This window comes from Lepidothrix coronata, unplaced genomic scaffold (assembly GCF_001604755.1).
Source record: "Lepidothrix coronata isolate B3197 unplaced genomic scaffold, Lepidothrix_coronata-1.0 Scaffold61, whole genome shotgun sequence".
Lineage (NCBI taxonomy): Eukaryota > Metazoa > Chordata > Aves > Passeriformes > Pipridae > Lepidothrix > Lepidothrix coronata.
Window position 1 is genome coordinate 2,380,679 of NW_016690241.1, and position 18,817 is coordinate 2,399,495.

At 39.7% G+C, this 18,817-nt stretch overlaps 1 protein-coding gene across 1 annotated transcript; it reads right to left on the minus strand.

Annotated features, from left to right (window-relative positions):
- Positions 1-602: 602 nt before the first annotated feature.
- LOC108498593 (ras-related protein Rab-4A-like) lies at positions 603-13,375 on the minus strand. Its single transcript, XM_017817460.1, has 6 exons — positions 13,225-13,375; positions 4,985-5,065; positions 3,709-3,823; positions 2,688-2,750; positions 1,654-1,808; positions 603-739 (listed from the first exon to the last, which is right to left on the minus strand). The coding sequence occupies exons 1-6, from the start codon at positions 13,253-13,255 to the stop codon at positions 618-620; spliced, it is 567 nt and encodes a 188-aa protein (XP_017672949.1). The 5' UTR covers positions 13,256-13,375; the 3' UTR covers positions 603-617.
- Positions 13,376-18,817: the final 5,442 nt, after the last annotated feature.

Sequence of the window (18,817 nt, forward strand, 5' to 3'; positions counted from 1 at the left end):
ATATGGCTAATACTTAAAACTTTGAAGATATCAAGCAGCTAGAAAAGAGGAAAACTGGAATGCAAATTAGCTGTAATGACACCTAACACACAGAAACCTGCCCACTTGCACTGAGAAGCTTCTGGTATATTTCTAGATCTGTAAAAGTAAAAATGGTTTCAACTAAGAAGCAGGAAGGTCACTTCAGAAAAACACAGTTGCTAGGAAACATCCTTGAAATTTTTAGTATTTCTGTTCAAATTCTCTTGACTGCATTTCATGCTACATACGAGAAGCAGAATTAAAAGTTATGTCTGCCCTGATATTAGGTTTTTACTCTGCCCATTGTCACACTTGGTATTTGTAGGATGCAGCAACCCACACAGAACGTACAACCTGCACTCAGAGTTGACTGCTAAGGTAAACACTGTGTAGAAACATCCACAATTCACACCACCACCCCTTTTTAGATACACAGATCTCACTAACACATCCATTCCTATGGGAAGCAGCTATAAAACAAATGAGTTATTTTACTACAATGCTATTTTGGAGGTTTGGGGTTAATTCTATTAGAGAACTTTGAATAGTAGTATTTTCATGTGTACTTTTTTAGTTTTCAAATGAAATAAAAAAATTTAAAAGAATATAAAGCTTAATTTACCTGATTCAATTTTATTGAGTATTTTTCTTGCACACTGTACAAAGGCCTCTTCAACATTTTCCCCCGTTAGAGCACTTGTTTCCAAGAACATCAGCTCTGCATTTGACACCAAAAAAAAACCAATCTCAAAATAAGTCTGGAACATCAGATATAGTAGTTCAAAGTATGAAAGCTAGGAGCAATATTCTTACAGAGATCTACAGTCAGGTAGCATGGTCCAAAAAAATTAGCTTTTGATGGCAAAACCACAAAAAAATGTCCTCTGAAATTTATGTATCAACCCTGGAAAGCTGGAATCCAAAGATAATAACCTGGGCTGTGCATGCAAAGTAGCACATGAAACCAATGAACTTCCTACAGATTCGCACTAACATGCAAAAGCAAAGTCAGTAACCAGAGTTGGTAGAAAAGACTATAACTGATTTATAAAAGCAAAACCAGATTTTGCTGATGGCAGGACTGCAGCACAGAAGCTCAGACCGAGACTGGCTTTAGCTGCCACAGAAACACGTCTCCAGACTGGAAATTCTGAGTCCTACAGACCAGGTAATAGTCCTCTAGATCCATGCCCTGCATTAAACTCAGTTTCTTATGAGTAAAACTCATTGAAAACTCAATGCTTCCAACAGCAGCACACCCCATACAACCTTGTCTATTATCTAAGTCTATAAGACACTGAAAAACAGGAAATCATGTCCTTCATTTTCTCCTCAGCCCTTTGGAGGCAAGGCAATACCTGAAGTTGCGTTACATTCCCTAGGGAATATATCTCCATATAGAAGGTACTCTTTAAGCAGCAGCTGCGACTGGAAGAATCAGCAGTAATGAGACTTAAATAGTACATGTGGTTTTCACTGCAGGCACTGTGTCTCTGTGCCTCCTGCACTGACAGAACTCTTTTCTGTAGACAAGGTACAGTGGGCAAAGTACATCCTAACTGCACAAAAAAATTGAACTATTTTAAGTACTATGCATCTTTGAATGCTACATGAAGATTTTGTACTACTTACCATTTTCTTGTGCGAACCGGGACGCTTCTAAAAACGTAACTTCACGATCTGCATCAAGATCCTTTTTGTTTCCACACAGTATTATCACAATATTTTGACTTGCTAACATTCTTGCATCCGTCAACCAATTAGTAAGTGCATTGTAGGTCTCCCGGCTATGTAGAAAATGACATCCTCTATTAGAACACACTCATTTCTCACAAACAGATCACTGAACCAAAACTCAGATGACAAATCTGTCTTTGTGGCAAACAACAAACTGCTGCTAGTCAGGCAAGGCACCTACACATCTCAACATGCCAATGATGAACTGGGAAGAGTATCAAATTCCTTCATGAAATTATTTAAAAGCTTAAGTTTTTAAAAACCAAAATTAAATCAACCACAATCTCTAAACACACACACAATCGTAAACCACCCTATGACTGAGAAAAGATAAAATTTTAAGCTTTAATCTAGTTTCAGCCTTTTGTGCGTGAAATTTTGGGATACCAGAGTGAGTTATTGTTTAACTTGGAATGTTAGGGATACTTAAATTTCAGGTGGAATTGTAAGGATTTACTAGGCTGCCTACAATATTTTAATATTATAAAATGCAGAGATTAACAGAATTTTGGGATACAGTTAAGGAATGTGTAGGCAGAGCTATTTTCTCCAGAGAATGACCTACTATATCAGCATACTAATTAGAAGTTTCCACACATAAGTGTGTACTGCCTCCGTTAAGGGTGGCTGAAGTCTCCTCTTGGTTTCTGTGGCAAGGCTTGCTGAGCCACTAGTTGCATGTGGTCCACCATGATTAGACCAGCTACTGGTGAGCCAATACCCATGTATTTGTCTAACCCTTTAGGATTCTTTACATTTCTGACATTCACAATATTTCACGTAAGCCAGTTCTAAAACTTAAATATGCACTGAAACAGAAGTACTTTTTCAATCTGCTTTTTTTTCTTCTTGCCCATTGTCCATTAGAGGATTAGGTACTTGGGGAGGAATCATTATGCATTAATTGAAAGAGCTGCTAGCTTTCTTACCTGGTTATATCATAGACAAGCAAAGCACCTGCAGCCCCTCTATAGTAACTCCTTGTTACAGACCTGAAATAGAATTACAGATATACATTTTTGTGGTGCTTTCATTGTTTAAATTCTGCGTTAAAATAACACCATCTATATTACAAAACAGAATTCTCATTTCCATATTTAAAATAAAACATGTTTTTTCAACAACATTAGCAACTGTGCAGCAGCAGACTATTTACAACTAGAATTTTGATGAAGGATTTTCATTAAACATAGCTGCACAGGGATTCTCAAAGTCCATTATGACCTGTGTGCTGCTGAAGGTATAAGTATCATCATAATATATGACCAGATACAGAACTGGGAGCTGGTATCTGGTCAACAAACTGAAGAGACCTCATTAATGAAGACTACATACAACTGTCCAGCTTTACCTAGTCAGAGGTATATCCACAGAAGTTGTCTAGTAGGGGATATTCACCTGGACTGCTGCCCCTCACTCAGACTTCTACCATCATACGCAGCTTTGTTAACCACCCCCTCTCCCAGACCAAAGAAACTCCACACACACACAGTCCATCCCCCCAAAATATAAAAAAAAATTGATGCCCTATTTGATGGTGAATGTACTCAGGAATACCCCAGATTTTTACTGAGTTTGACCTATGCCTCAGATGTAGAATACAATTAAAATATAGCATTAAAAGTATACTGGTGGTTCTAAGCTGACAAATAGGTTGCTTTTTCTTTAAGAAACTTAAGATACCTCAGTCTTTCTAGATGGTTATTTACCCAAATAAATCTGACTGGTTTTTTTTCTCCTCTAATAAAACAAAACTATACAATTGTTTTCATGCAGATTTTGAACAGCTTACAACTTCCTGGCATTTACTTATTCCAACCAACAGAAGGCCTTCTAAACACAGAGTTAGGCACATACAGTATGAGTATTTGTAAGCAGGGGTAAATAATAGCCAACATCCACAGCAACCATTTAATAACAAACACTTAAGAAAATGACTGGAAAGAGTACCTGAATCTCTCTTGTCCTGCTGTATCCCATATCTGCAGTTTTACATATTTACCACCAACATTTATGATCTTTGAACCAAATTCCACTCCTATAGTATGATTTGAGTCATCTTTGACTACAAAAAAACAAGAAATAAACCCAGACTTATTTGGAGAACATTTAAAGTGAATAATTAGTTTTTACATTAAGCAAATTTAGGTATAATCAAAACTCCTCAGTGATCAAATGACTAACTACCTCCTGAACCATCAAATTTAGTCCCACTCATAAGGACATTGCCTGCACACAGAAATAAACATTTTTAAAATTTTCGAACAGCTTATTCAATTTAAAATTACTACTAGAAAGGCCTGCTTAAATAAGTTCCAGTTCACTTCCATAAATGGCAAGATACCCTTTGTACATTTTTTTTCCAACTGTGTTTTCTAATACTTTGATGCCAATTAAATTTAAAATTCATGGGAAAACAGAACAAAAAAAGAAGTCTTGTCCATGAATGTGCAAGAGCTGCTACTTCTTTAAAGCAGAAGTAGCTTGATGTTGGTACCGCAGATTCTCAGCAACACACAACTGTCATTGCTAGAAGCAACATCATGTTTCAAGTTCAATCATAGAACGATGCCATGTTCCTTAGTGCTTACACATTATTATCCTAATGTTTTCCTCAAGAGATAAGGTGAGTTACCATTTTGTTGAGAAAGATAAGTCACCTTAGAGTTACAAAGGTTTCTAAAAGCATATTGGTTTTGTTTAATCATGGTGCCAAATGCACTCCCCGACGGCAAATTTTCTATTATCTGTTCATCTCTAAATATCATTCACAATGGAATCTCTACCAGTATTTATCACAGAACACAGTCCTTAACAAAGACAACAGCATGACTATTTATTTAGAAAGATACTACAGGCTTTCTAAATCTACTCAAGCAATTCAATTTTATTTTAATAATTTTTTCTAAAAGATCCAAGTCTCTACTATTTATCTAGGGAAGCTTATAGCTGCAAGATATAACTTCTCACAAGAAGACAGTATGTTCATCACCATCCTGTTATATTTATTTGAGAGTAATAGGGCATAATGCTCCATATTAGGCTTCTGGCTAGAGGCAAACAGTGAGCAATAAAGACTTACAGCATGGTTCTGAACAAAATCCTTAGCCAAAATCCTCACCTACACAAACAAGAGAATTATAGGAACTTACATACAAGACCGAGTGATACAAAGCATGTGGTACAAAGCAGTAAAAAACTCTTACTGTGTTTCACACATACTTACATTTCTTTTCAATGAATTGGTGCAGCAAACAGGATTTTCCAGTTCCAGCATTTCCTATGACCAAGAACTTGAACAGGAAATCTGAAGATTGAAAGAAAAAAAATTATTAAATTGTAGTACATACTCACATTTTTGTCACAAGCCAGCTATTCTCCTTAAAGAGAAAGGAATAGATGACAAAATTAGCAAAATAACAATAAATCTCAAGAATAACGTAGTGTGTTCAATAGTGATGTTTCAAAGAATGCTGTTTGTTTATGGAGATACAAGATGGACAAAAAGAGATGGAAATGGCTGAATCTGAATTGAGTTAAAAATAAACCTGTTTGAAGGGTATGTAATCTACTAACTAGAGCCAGTACAGGTGCCCTATATAGTGATGCAATTTTTAAAAATCTCTACATTATTGTATTTTTATTTTTTTAAATTATTTTATTCACATTAATTTGAACTTCCCTATATAACTGTTTACTCCTTGTACTCTGTTTTAATTCATGTAAACCTTGGACAACAACAATATTTTTCTACAAAATTTAAAGGGAAGAAGTATTTTTATTCTGGGATGCCTGTTTTCACATTTCTTCCACATGGTAAATTAGTATACAGGTATTTCTGGCACATTACCTATTTATGAGCCATTTACATCAGTGTTCATTGGTAACACATGTATTCAAGATTTATGTTTATATTAAAACAACAGAACAATTTGTATTGTTTCAACAGATACATATAATGCTTTAATGTTACCTCCCTGAATTTGCTTTAGTTTCACTAAAGACTGAAGAAACCTTCCCTGTCTTTACTGCTCTCAAAACGGACAAACTGTGATAAGAAAGCTTACAATTGCTTCCTCCAATATATCACCACCAAGGCAACCCCAGTTCATGCAAGATTTGCTATTTATTTTTCTACCAGCAGCAGATTTTTTTATCTTTATTGCACAGTTTCTCTTATAAACACAGCAGGTCTCCAGAAAACATCCAGTAAGCATGCAATGAAAAGGATTAAGTTTGCAGTATCAACAAAAATAAGAACAATAATTTTTTTAATAGTGTTCAAAGCTGTGAAATGGGTTACATGGATATTGGCCATGGGGATGACAGAATAAAAAGAAAATTAGATTGTGCCTGGCAAGTCAAAGCACTAATACAATACTCTATCAGAACATCATTTGAATATTTAGTTTTAAAAATTGAATCTAAGATGCACACAAATCTATGTGCTCATTCCATTTCGTGCAGGAATTATTTGTTCTGTTGTATCATAAACACCCTCTAGCAATGGTGAAAGGAACAAGCAAGTTTCTCAAATGCTAAGAAAACGTCTACTGTTAAAAATTCAGTAACAAAATAGAGGGCCACAGGTTCTGGGAATGTCCACCACCATTTGTCTTCACTTATCTCCCAGATTTTATTCATATTTAAAATCAAGTAGTGTTTTATTAAGGACTTTTGATTTTTTTTTTTGCCTTTGCATGATTTTTCTTGTTTCAAATGTTGTAAAAGACTCGGTATACATTCTGTATTCTACCCTTCTCAGAAAGAGATTGCTGTTTCTTGCTCACAAAATGTGACCATTTACATGCTCAAGACATTCTGTTCCAAACTCCTCTCATTCTTCACGCCCCCACCCAGCTGCTCATGCTTTCTGGATAAAAAAAACTGTTACAAACAGGATTTTCCTTCAGGTTGCGAAAATTTTGTGTGTTATCTCCTGTAAAGAAGGGCCCCTCATGTCACCTCAACTGCAAAACATGCTGAAGCTGAGAATGCTTCATTCTATCAAGTCTTCACTGTTAGTATGAAATGCAGACATCATAAATAATTGCAAAGTGTCAGGTTAAGAAAAAATCTCAAAGAAACCCAAGATTTAATTTTTATGGATCAAATATAACTCGTTAGCTGCCTTGTACACCATTTTGTATATTTAAACTACTGTGGGTGTGTGCAATCTCACCAGTTTTACCATTTCAAAGTTTCTCAAAATGTAAGATGTTCTGAGAACTCACAATTAAAATAATGTGTTTCTGATATCTGCCATGTTTCCAAAAATAAATCCGAAATCCAGTTAAAACTGTTGCACTATGTATCTGGGGAATGCTGTTTGCCAGATTTTCTTGTTAAAAACAACTGTAAAATTCAAGTTTACCATCATCTTTTTTCCACAGAAAATTCATATGATTGACAGTAGTGTAACAGCTACTGTCAACCTAAACCAGGAAAAGAATAAACCCGGAACTCTATTCCTTCACTAATTTGCACTGTTGTAAGCACTGGTGGTTAAATGTGGCTCACAAAGCCACATTTGTGCAACCCATAAACCCACAGTGAACAGCAAATTTAACACCCTGCTCCGTTCTGCACAGACAGGCTGTGGGCCAGTGAGATACTGGGACAAGGATGTTGCTGTTAGGGACCGATCTGGAAGAGCTCCAGAACAGCAGCGTATTTTTCCCTGAGATGTTTTAAGTTGAGGTGCTCTCTGAAAGTAAGAATGATATTTGGGGATTTTATATTCTTGTCTTTAAACTGGTAACATATTCTAGCAGCACTTTATACTAGACTCATGATTCCTATCAAGAGTCTATTTTGCAAAACAACTTTAAAAGGGAATCTTTCCTACAGATAAATCACTTAGATGCCAGTTCAGTGCCTGCTTAGTTAGTAGACAAAAAATAAATTTCCCTCTGGTAAAACAGCAAACAGACTCTCTAAGGTGAAACTTGAAACTGCAGTTACAATTCACTTGTTCACAGTATGAAACTAAGGCAAATGTGTTTTATTCCACCAGAGAATGAAAATATCAAAATCTTCTAATAAAAAAAAAAATTAAAAACTTTCTGCATCAAAGGCAGCAGCACATGTAGACTTGTAGAGTAAAAGATTTGGATGTTGCATTCTTAAATGTAACTGTGCTTCCATCAGTTTGAACTCCAAATTTATGTAAATTGTTCAAACTAGCAAGAGGCTTTTAGACTTATGTTAACAGTTTGTCCACAAGTACTGGAAAAAATGGTTCAGGAAATATGGAATACTCTGCACAGTTAATCATCTGCAAGGAAGGGCAAGAAAAAGGCTTTGCCAATACCAAAATCATAAATACCTAGGTTTAACAAGCTTTTAAGTTGACAGCCTAGCAGGTGATAACAGGGAGAACATCTTTCATTTTGTTATTCTGGAACTTCTTTCTTATAATGTCATTCTGTATGATAACGGGTATTACATCAATTACATTTTTATAACTTATTTTAGTGCTTGATTTAGGACATGAAATGTCTTCTCTTTAAGCTGTACAGATGTATCTAAAAATTTAGCACAGTTCAGAAACACAGAAACCAAATGAGACTGGACTGATAGCTTCTTTTAGACCAACTGTAACATCACTGCGTACTCAAACTTGGTAAGAACTTTAAAATATTCATTCTTTGCAACTTCTTAATTGCTCTAGATTTTCTTTTTGATGTCCTCTTCCCAGAGGAGTTAAGTCACTTTATTTCACAGCCTTTTCTTTTTTTTTTTCTGTGAGCGACGAAGTGGCTCTGAGCTCCAGCATTCCGGTCAGCTGCCAAGGCTGTCACCCAAGAAAAACTTTTCTTTTTAATTCTGTTGTTCCTCCTTCATAAAAAAGCTGAAAAGCAACATCACTCAGATGTTACAAATGCTTGCTGCCATGCTGGCTACTGAAAATGTCTAGAAAAGGTAAAGTACTTTGCCTGTAAATAAAATCATCTTTATACAGTTTAGCCCTAAACTGACTGCCCTCTGTGAGCTACACGCGTCACCTGATCCCAAACTGGGTAGTGGGTAAAGGAAAAAAAACTTACATTCTAGCACAGGTGAAAAGGAGTAGAACTGTGGCTTCACCCTAAAGATGCACCAGCAACACGAGCAGCTAAACTACATAAATTACATGTTGGTTGCTGTTTTGCATTTGTTTTTTCCTTCTGGGGAGGTGAGGTGTGAGCTGAGGGGAAAGGAGAAGAGAGACACTTGTGGGCTTTGACTCAAGTACCAGCAAAAAACAGATGGTTCATGTGGAAACCACCCCCAGATATCCAACCACCTCCTTTGACTGAAGTCTGCTCCAGCAGAAAGAATAATTGAACAGGTTTTGAGCTACTGCAGCTTAGTCTATTAAATTGTTTCTTCTTGCTAATACTGTAGAGCGGGGTGGAGGAAGGGTGAGAGACCAAATTATATCCTCAATCTCAGTTTGATCTCCCTCCAACTCCTTGCTAAAGAGTAGAATTTATAATCACTAGTGCTGACCCTTCGGAAACTCTCATTCATGCCATGGGGAAAAAAAAAAGGTCTCCTCATTATTAGACATCTATTTTGCAGAAGGAAAGAGTGCTCTGAAACATTCCTACTGGCATATGCTGCCTCAAAATGAGAGAAAAGAGGAGCTATTCCCACTGCTTACTCCTTTTTCTAGCAGGAAGTTAACAAGATAAACAGGTAGAACGGATAAATCTAGCTCTACTCCAATCTGCATAAGGAATGCTTGGAAGAGGGAAGATTTGCTTCCTTACAAGCAAAAGAGCTACGTTGACTAAGAAATAAAGTCAGACTTGGAACAAACTGGAGGCCAGGGTGATAAACGCAGAGACCGCCAGGTAACTGCCAGGGGAAGGGATGGCGAGAAAAGCATGAATCAAATTGTCCAGACCAAAAAGAATTATTTTCAAGTGGACAGAAGAGACTATACATTCTCTGACAATCACAGAAATTGATAAACTTATGGGAACAGACTGGGAGCAGTAGATACTAAAAGATAAAATACAGGGAAGGAGGGAGTGAAGAGATCTGACTTGAATCCTACATATCGCACTGATTCAAAGGTCATACAGCCTTTCTTCTATCCTTCTACTACTTAAAATCCAAAGGTTGCTTTGCATTTACCTATTAAGGGTAAGCTATTTTTATGTCAGTCTGTATTTACCACAACACAAAACCACTTATACTTTGCCCTGGGAAGGACGTTAAAACATGCATGTGTTGTCATATGGTAACTATCTACAGAAATGCCATTGCATCTCAGAAATATTGAGTAAAAATAATTTTCCTAGAGACTCATTTCCAATGTTACAAGATAAATTTTTAAAAGAATTGCCCCCAAAGCAGCAATAAAATGTTCTTTCTAAACCCAAATTCATGGAGTTATCTTGTATTCATGTTTGGTTTGGTTCTGGCACTTTGTAAGGGAAATAAATTGAACACATAGGAAAGGGATAAACAGATTAGAAAGCTAAGAAGAGAAGATATGGAACTTATGAAATACATTGATAGGAGAGAAAAATAAATTGTGAACAAAAATTAGTGTCAAGACTGAGAAGCTACAGAACTTGGTTTGAAAAGAGGGAAGAAACAAGAATCTCAGTAAGGGACAGAAATAGCTGGGAAAAGTGAGTGGACAGAAAAGCTTCAAAGCAGACAGAATTTGACATAGAGGAACTCAGGGAGGGGGAAAAAAAGGAGAAGATAAGTAAATTAACTGAGGTGGATAATGAAATATGATAGGCAGAAAGGACTGACCAGAGGAAAGGCTCTTTATTCCTCATGGATTGAGAAAAATACTGAAAAAAATAGCCCCCCCTTTCAAAGGAAAGAGAAGTTGAAACCTCACAGCAAAATTAAAATCATATAAAGGTCAGACAGCAAAATGACATGGGGGAAAAAAAACCCCACCAACCCAACCAGCAGCCAGTTTTCTGAACCTATCCATATGGGATGAAAAGCTTGAGGTTACATAATCAGAATGGGTCATAATTCAGGTGACAAGAAGAAAAATCCAACTCATGAATAAGCACCTGTAAGGGCAGAAGCTACAGGGATTCCAGCACTGAGGGGATACAGTGACCACTGGTCTCCCCACCAGCCAAAACTGCCCTAATACTTCTCTCATCCTTGATGGTCACGTTACAGCTGGTCAGAAACAAACCATCCTTTGTTAGGACAGCGAGCACATTAAATCCCAGGAAGTTCATCAAGCACAGCAGATCCACAGTTTTATCACACTGTATTGTTTACTTTGATCTGTCAACGGGGCTGCTACATATGTCTACAGGACAATGCAAAATTATATAGTGACTACTATTACAGTCAGAGGTGGTATAACCATTTTTAAATTTTATGCTATAACTTAGTGTTAGTCTATCTTCTCTAAAACTTGACACTCTCAAGCATTCCGGTTCAGAATTTTTTGTAGCTTGTGTATGCACAGGATAAAATGAAAACTCAAAAGGGTAATGTAAGGTTGTTCAACAGGCACAATCCACAACTGCAAACCTTTCATTTCCAAGGGCTTGTTTTCTAGGACACCAAAGAAACTGGAAAGTATCAACAGCTACAGCAGGCTTACAATCCCTATTCTGCATGACTGGAACAATGCAAAAAATGTTGAAATGTTCTTGTTTAAGATACCAATCATCTATTTAGCTTACTTAGTATTAAAGCATAAAAAGAGGAGCACTACTGAAATCCTGTAATCTCTGGTTTTCTACCAACCCATCTGCTCAGAGACCACCAATCCCACTTTAATCACAGCCGAAGCGATCCCAGTTCTTGATCACAAGAGTTCAGAGCATAAGGAACTTGCTCAAACTCCAATCTAGATCTGCAAAGCACACCCCTCTGGTTTTTACAGGTATGTTCTGCATATATCTAAGAAGTATGGACAAAAGAAGCAGGGTCTTAGTATCTCAGTGTTTGCACTTCAATGGCTGCCCCACACACTCTTGCCTCATTTTGCCCCTTAGTTCTGTGCACTTGCTGTGCACCAAAGCACAGACCAGTAGGAAAAACCAGCAAGCACTGATGACTAGAGTATTGAAATAAACTGACTTACATAGGAGAAACAATCAAGTCAGTCAGCCTACTAGTAAGAACTCCTGATGGCCATGCCAGCCTCCCTCACAGTTAGCAGAGTTGTGTCCAATTTTGCTTTAATTATCCAAACTACCGCTTATTTTCAAGACTCTGCTCTAAAAGCAAGAGGATGCAAATCCAACTCAAAAGTTTGAACCACCACTGAAGAATCATAGAATATGCTGATTTGGAAGGGACCCATCAGGACCATCGAGTCCAACTCCCGATCCTGTGCATGACACCCCAAGAATCAACCACATGCCTGTGAGCATTGTCCAAACACTTGAACTCAGACAGGCTTGGTGCTGTGACCACTTCCCTGGGGAGCCTCTTCTAGTGCCCAACCACTCTCAGAAAAGATGTTGCAACAGAAAAAAACAGAAAATGACCCATGAAAGGGTTTATCACAGCACTCAATTCTGATCTTACTCTCATGGACTATGAATATGAGCCTATTCCATGGACTTTGAATATGTTTATGTGTACAGCAGCATCTTTACACTGCAAAATATTATGGAACTGTATGATATGGAATTGGGAGAAAAGCAAAATCTATTCAAGAAGGGTTGTTTTAAGCAAGATTATAAAGAAGAGAAATGAATACTATTCAGTTGCTTCTCACCTCCCCCACCTTCAAAATGGCACTTCACTTCTTTGGTCAAATAGGAAAGGAAGAGTAAAAATGTCTCTCATAAAAGCAACTATTTAACTGCAGTACATTTTTTTATTTTGAACCTTGAGTGCAATCTAGCCATCCAGAAAGTTTGTTTTGCAAACGTTTGTTCCAATTCCTGCAGGAGAGTCAAACACTCGAGCAACACCAGCTCTGCTTAGCTCTTCTACTCTTCACTTCTCTTTGATGCTTCCCAGCGAGGTGCTGACACACCTTGTCAGTGCCTGCGCTCCGACTTACTCCATCGGATGTTTTCCTACCAGTAGCAGTCAGACATCCATTTCAACTCACTCTCACAGTGAACTCCTTTTGATGCCTGCATGTCTAAGACAACAGGGCCGAAACCTTAACTTGACCCTCTGAAGCACACACAGTCTCCAACGACAGAAACGGGCAGCTTCTCTCAGAGGACATGCACTGAGTTTCCCTCGGAATCCCTGACCCATAGCGAGCAGTGTCTAAGTTGGCACTTCCTCATGGTGAAGGATAACTGGGAACGCTCCCAGCCGGGCAGCCACGGGTGGGGCAGGCGCAGCAGGGCCAGGGGAGCGGTGGGCCAGGGGGACCCGCCCGGGCCCGGGGAACCCTCACGCCACACTGGCTCCCCCCCGCTCCTCAGAGGACACCGCCCGGCCCCGGGCCCGCTCTCCCGGAGGGGAAGAGGGAGGGGGGGATCCCCTCGCTCCGCTCCCGGTTCCTACCGTAGGTCTCGGACATGGCAGTCTGCGACATCCCGTGAGGGCAAGCCCTCCGCCGCCGCCGCTCCTGCTTCCCTGCCCGCCCGGGCTCGGCGCTCACCGGCGGAGGGAGCGAACAGGCCCCGCTCCGCGGGCCCGGCTCAGCCCCGCCCACACCGCCGACGCGCACGCGCGCCCGGGCCCCGCGCGAGCCCCGCCTCCCCGCGCAGGCGCGGCAGCTCGCGCCCGCCGGCACCGCCCACTCCCCGGGCGGCCGCCCCCAAAACAAGGAGCACGTGCGGGGCTTCCCCACCCTGGGATAGCCCTCCTCTCCCCCCCACCCCGTGGGAAGTCGGGATGTAGAATAAATTCTCCGAGTGCAATAGTGTTGTCCCAGAAGCGGGCTCGTCACGCAGTACGCAGCGCCAATTCACACACCGAGGCGTTGTTTCTGTGAAGCCGTTTCCGTGTTTTTCTGTGTTTTATCCTGGTTTACGTAGAGCAGGGAGCCGGGAGGTAACGCACTAAAGGCTATGTCCGCGGTCATTGAAACTGCGCACTATTTATACGTTTGAACAAACAAATGCATCAGCATTCATTGGTTACAAATTACGTAACTTCTAATTAGTACTCAACCCCCTATTTGCTTGTTACTCCTCTCGCTTCTCATGGTAAATAGTCCGCAGGCTCAGTTCTTCCCTTCTTTTAAATCTGCGGTCGGTTTTGAATATGTGGTCAATGAGTCGGTGATCGTGATCTCTCGCTGCCGGAATCACCTTTCCCCCAGTTACTGCTCTCAGTCCTACTGACTTCACTCCTGGTGGCTCTGGTCTAGACAGCCCACTCACCTCGAGATAATCTTCTCTCTTCATCAAAACAAAAGATTAACCAAGCATACAACATTCAGAATGCAATTGCTTAATCATAACTCTCTGGTTATAGCTACTGGTGAGTAACAAAAAAAATTGCAAAGTTTGATTCAAATCTTGAGAGGCTTGATATCAATAGTGCCTTATCTATATTATTCTTTATTGGATGTCTTAACTCCCCTGTCAACCCTGGTTAGTCTGGTAGCAAGGGGCACTATGACATACCACAACAGACTCTCCATCTTCTCCCTCCCCAGATGATACTTCATGTGTGTCCTCCACATTCTTCTTTCTGCCAGTCCTTAAAAAATTCCTCTTCTGTTATTTCTGGCTTTTCAATCTCATTGCTCACAACTTCCCATTCTTTCCACTTCCCTATCATCTCCAAGATTGTAGGAAAAATGGCCTTCGCCTGTACCAGCCACCTCCTGACCAAGTCTTTTACTGGTCAGAGATCAGCTTTGAAGTTCTCGTCTCTAATCAGTGGAACAACACATGCTGAACCAGCACCAAGAACCACTCAGAGCACCTGCTGATTATTCTTGTTGTTGTGGTTACATAGACAGAGAAACTTGCCCCAGTTTTCAAAGAACCAGCTCCTTAATAAGCTCATACTATTAACAGTAATTAGAGTTATACAAACAGGTCCCCAAAGTTATCATAGCCCTGATACACAGAGGATATTGAGGTCTAAAATGTCACATTTCTCTGGGGTATCTGCTCTCCAGAATTCTGAGGAAAGCTGAGGAGTATTCACATAAGCTGATGGACCCCAGTATGTTCCAGATGTGAGCTTTGTGTCTGAAAGCTGTGGTCTGACATCACCAAATCCCTCATAGATGTTGGTTATTTTTGCTCAAACATCCCCCCCTCAAACAAACCCAACCAACCCAAAACAACAACAACAACGAAAACAAAAAAATCACACAAAAAAATCCCCAACCAAAAAAAACCCAAAACAACCAACCAAAAAACCAAACCAAAAGTGTTAATCAAAAAATCCCCAAAGATGGGTTAACATGGAAGTAGACAGATTTTACTAGATTACTAAAAATATGTCATGTTTTATCAATAAGAGAACATAGAGATTTAGACCTCTTGCACTGTATATACAGTACTTTAGTCTAAGGGAAAAATTAGTCTTGTTTTTTATTATGTATATCTTGCAAGATGAGCCTGCATATATGGAGGTTATATTTGATAAATATGTCATTGTGCTAATGCCACAGTCCTTTTCTTCCAGTCACTCCTAATTAGTTTACACGCACATGTCAATAAAGCACATTAAAACTGTACAGCTTTGTATAAAAGCTATTAGTTTAATACTGAAGAGAAATGTGGAGGTTGAAAGAATATTAAAGACAAGAGAACATCAGAGATGAGTAGGATTCAGTGTCTTAGTATTTTTGTTTTGAAGAAGAAATTAGAATAAAGAGTAAAATTCAGAAATAATTAAAAATTGCCCTAGGCTAGAAAATACATATGGCTCATACCTCAGTGATTTGAGAATGTATGGTCCTGTGTGTTAATAAAATCATTCTTTCTGAGTTAAATAGCAAGAATTGACCTCATCAGTGTCCATCTTGAGTACAAATGCAAGAAAAACCCCCAAAGCCAAATGTTTAATTCACTTTCTGATTTATGGTTTCTGTTGATTACATGTGCTAGAAACTTCTGGCTCATGTAAAAAGAGATATATTTTGTCAAATTGGATCTGCACATGAGGACTTCCTCAAATTAGTTTCACCACAATTATTGTGCCTAGAAGTGGTTGTGGTTGTAAAATTGCTTCTCAGAAGGTCATCTTAAGTTTCTCTAAAAACGCTAGTCTCATTTTTTACTAGCTTTTACTAACTAGTGTACCATAATAGGAATGGAAGAGGACCCACAAGATCTCATCAGAGCCAGACTCAGGATGGGGTATTCTGTGAAAGCTCTTTCTTCCAAAATAAAATAACACAGTTTAGGATTTTGTGGATTTGGACACGGCTTTTGATGATCTAGCATTGCGAGGCAGATCCTTCTGTTTTCCTTTGCCTTTCCTTTATTTTCATTTATATTGTAGGGAAACAAAGTTCAGCCTGTAACTGAAACTGGGACGTGGTTTTAGTTCACCTTCACCGTAGTCTCCTGGCTGGGACTGGAGTGCAGATGAAGGTGGGATAGGCTTTTCCTTGAAGGAGTGGTGGGATGCCTTACTTTGGTCTGAAGGTGGCACTGCAAGGCTGTATGTGGAAACCACTGCAATAGCTTGACGCTACTGTTGTCTCTGGTAGTTATGACCGTATAACACGCAGTCCAACCTGGGAGACTCACGTAAAACGAGGAATGATGTATTCTGCTGCACTTCTCTGTTCCTCGCATGCTGAATACGGAAAGCAACCTAGTGTATGTGGAAGCTGCAGCTCGATTTCATTCAGCGCAATTTGAAGCAGCAATGAATCTGACTCCAACAACCCAAAAGGAATATGAAGACAGGTGATTGATACTCTGAGGAACCTCTGAGATTGACATGACCTCCTTGTACTCAGTGCCAATGGCCAGCTGGCTTTATCTGAAAACAACTGAAATCATCTAAACACTGTCATCTTCAGCTTCCACAAAAACTGTCCTCAGTCTATGAACACAGTTGTCAAATTGTGTGTGTTTGCATCTGAGAACTATTAGCAACAAATTCAGCATTAGGCACAAACATTACACCACTCTCTTTCAAAAAATGAAAGTAACATCCATATATTTTAAATAATAGCAAGAAACGTACCAGTCTTTCTCATTAGGCTAGAACCATAGAAGTATTGAAACTGGACCTCTAGGCAGCTAAGAATACAACAGTCATTGAGCCAGAAAAAGAGCAAGCAAGGGAAGCCAGAGCTTGCTCTTGCTTGCCTTTAAAGACACCTCAAGCCGTTTCAGCTGATGTGCAGATAGTCTGAATGCCTGATCCTCAGGCATCCAAGGAGGATCCGAGGATCCTCAAGGGACCAAGTGTAAACTGGTCTGATAGTTCTCTTGTTCTACCTCAGGGTCACCCACAAGCAGGTAACATACTTGGTACCATGAGAGGTAACCCTCTCCCTAGTATAGCATCAACACACCCATCCCCTCAGCACTGCTGCAGCAGACAGGCCCAACAGACGGACAGCACATGGCAATCACATACCATTCACATGCCCAGCATGTCCTTAAATAATGTTAACTTAAAATCACATTATTGATTTAATTCTGCAGGAATCATGTAAATAGAGTGAAGTGGCCTAAATATTTATTTCAGCATGTCAAGAGAGACACAAGAAAATGAAGACAACAAAAATTGAGGACATTATAAAAGTACGTTATTCACTGATAGTGTCTAGAATACAGACAGACCAATGTGACACCCATGTTCTACGAAGTTAGCCTCATGGTGTTACCGATTAACTGCCCTGTTTGTGAAATAGTGATAATGGAATGTAATCGACTGGATTTGTTCAGTTTTAGCAATAGGAAATGGGTGAGGCTGTTGATATTTTTAATACCAAATATTTGGACTAGAAGATTTGTTAATAGATTACTCAGGCACACTTGAGGCCATGTGCGTGTTCTCCTTTTCACGCTCAAACTGGCTCTCCCTGCTTAGGAGAACTTGCGTATAATGCAAACGTCTCTCATTTTGGTCCTATTTCTCAAGTTAATATCCTTAAAGACTCAATATAAAGTCTAGATTTAATCCTGACCTTTCAGATTCTGGGAATGCTGTACCAGGAAGCAGTTGAGGCTGGCTTTGGACATGGATGTTGAACCTGCATGGTTCACTTGGATGGCTCATCAAGTAGTTCCTCTGTCTGGGTCAGTGTGTGAGGTGCGTGCTCAAGAAGGAATTCGTCTTGTCCCGTTGTTGGAGATAGCTAACGCATGATCCCATGCTACCAAAGTTCTTGTCTCCCAGCCAGCTGAATCAAGGACCTGTCCAAATTGTACCATGATGCTGTGCTTTGCTGTGCTGGGGACTGCAACTAGCAGTGCAGCTGGACCCTGGCCCATGGAAGTACTCCCATCTCCCTTGCCCAGGTGTAGCCTACATGCATGCTGGCTTTCTGGGCACCATCTGTATCAGTGCAGAATGGGAGGCACTTCTGGAGAGGTCTTCAGCCCATCAACCATCATCGTCTGTCTGAGGACAGAATGGATCACCTTCTTTCCACTTGCTATTTTATAACAGGGAGCCCAATGTAAGCTTCGAAAAACTAACACAGACACCTAAAAGTAGGAACTATCAAACCTTACCCCAGGGAGTTTGGCTTCATCTTCCTTTCTCCAGGCCTTGCTCGTGCAGATGCAGAAAGGCCGGCAATGAGGCACCAGACTGGTAGGGAAAACCATGGAATTCCCTGGGCCTGTGCCCTTTGTCTGTCCCGTGCCTTCCTGCCTCCCCAGTGACCCATTACCGCCAGCATGCTCACAACAGGCTCTGCATGCGCCTGCTTTTGGAAGCAGCCAAGAGATATATGCATTCAGCTGATGGTATATAATTTTGCAGTTTCTAGACTTACTAATGGCAGTTTATCATGCCATTGGAATTACAATGGGCAACCTTTTGTTCAGGTTTGGTGAGTAAAGCCAATTTTAATATGCTTATTGTCCTCTCTGATCTGTTACATTCCTTTATACATGTAGTCTGTAGTGACATCCTTGCCTCTGAAAGCTGTTTTCATTAAATAATCTAAACAGACTGTAAAGCTCCTGGAATATGTTTGTTTTGTTGTGTAGAC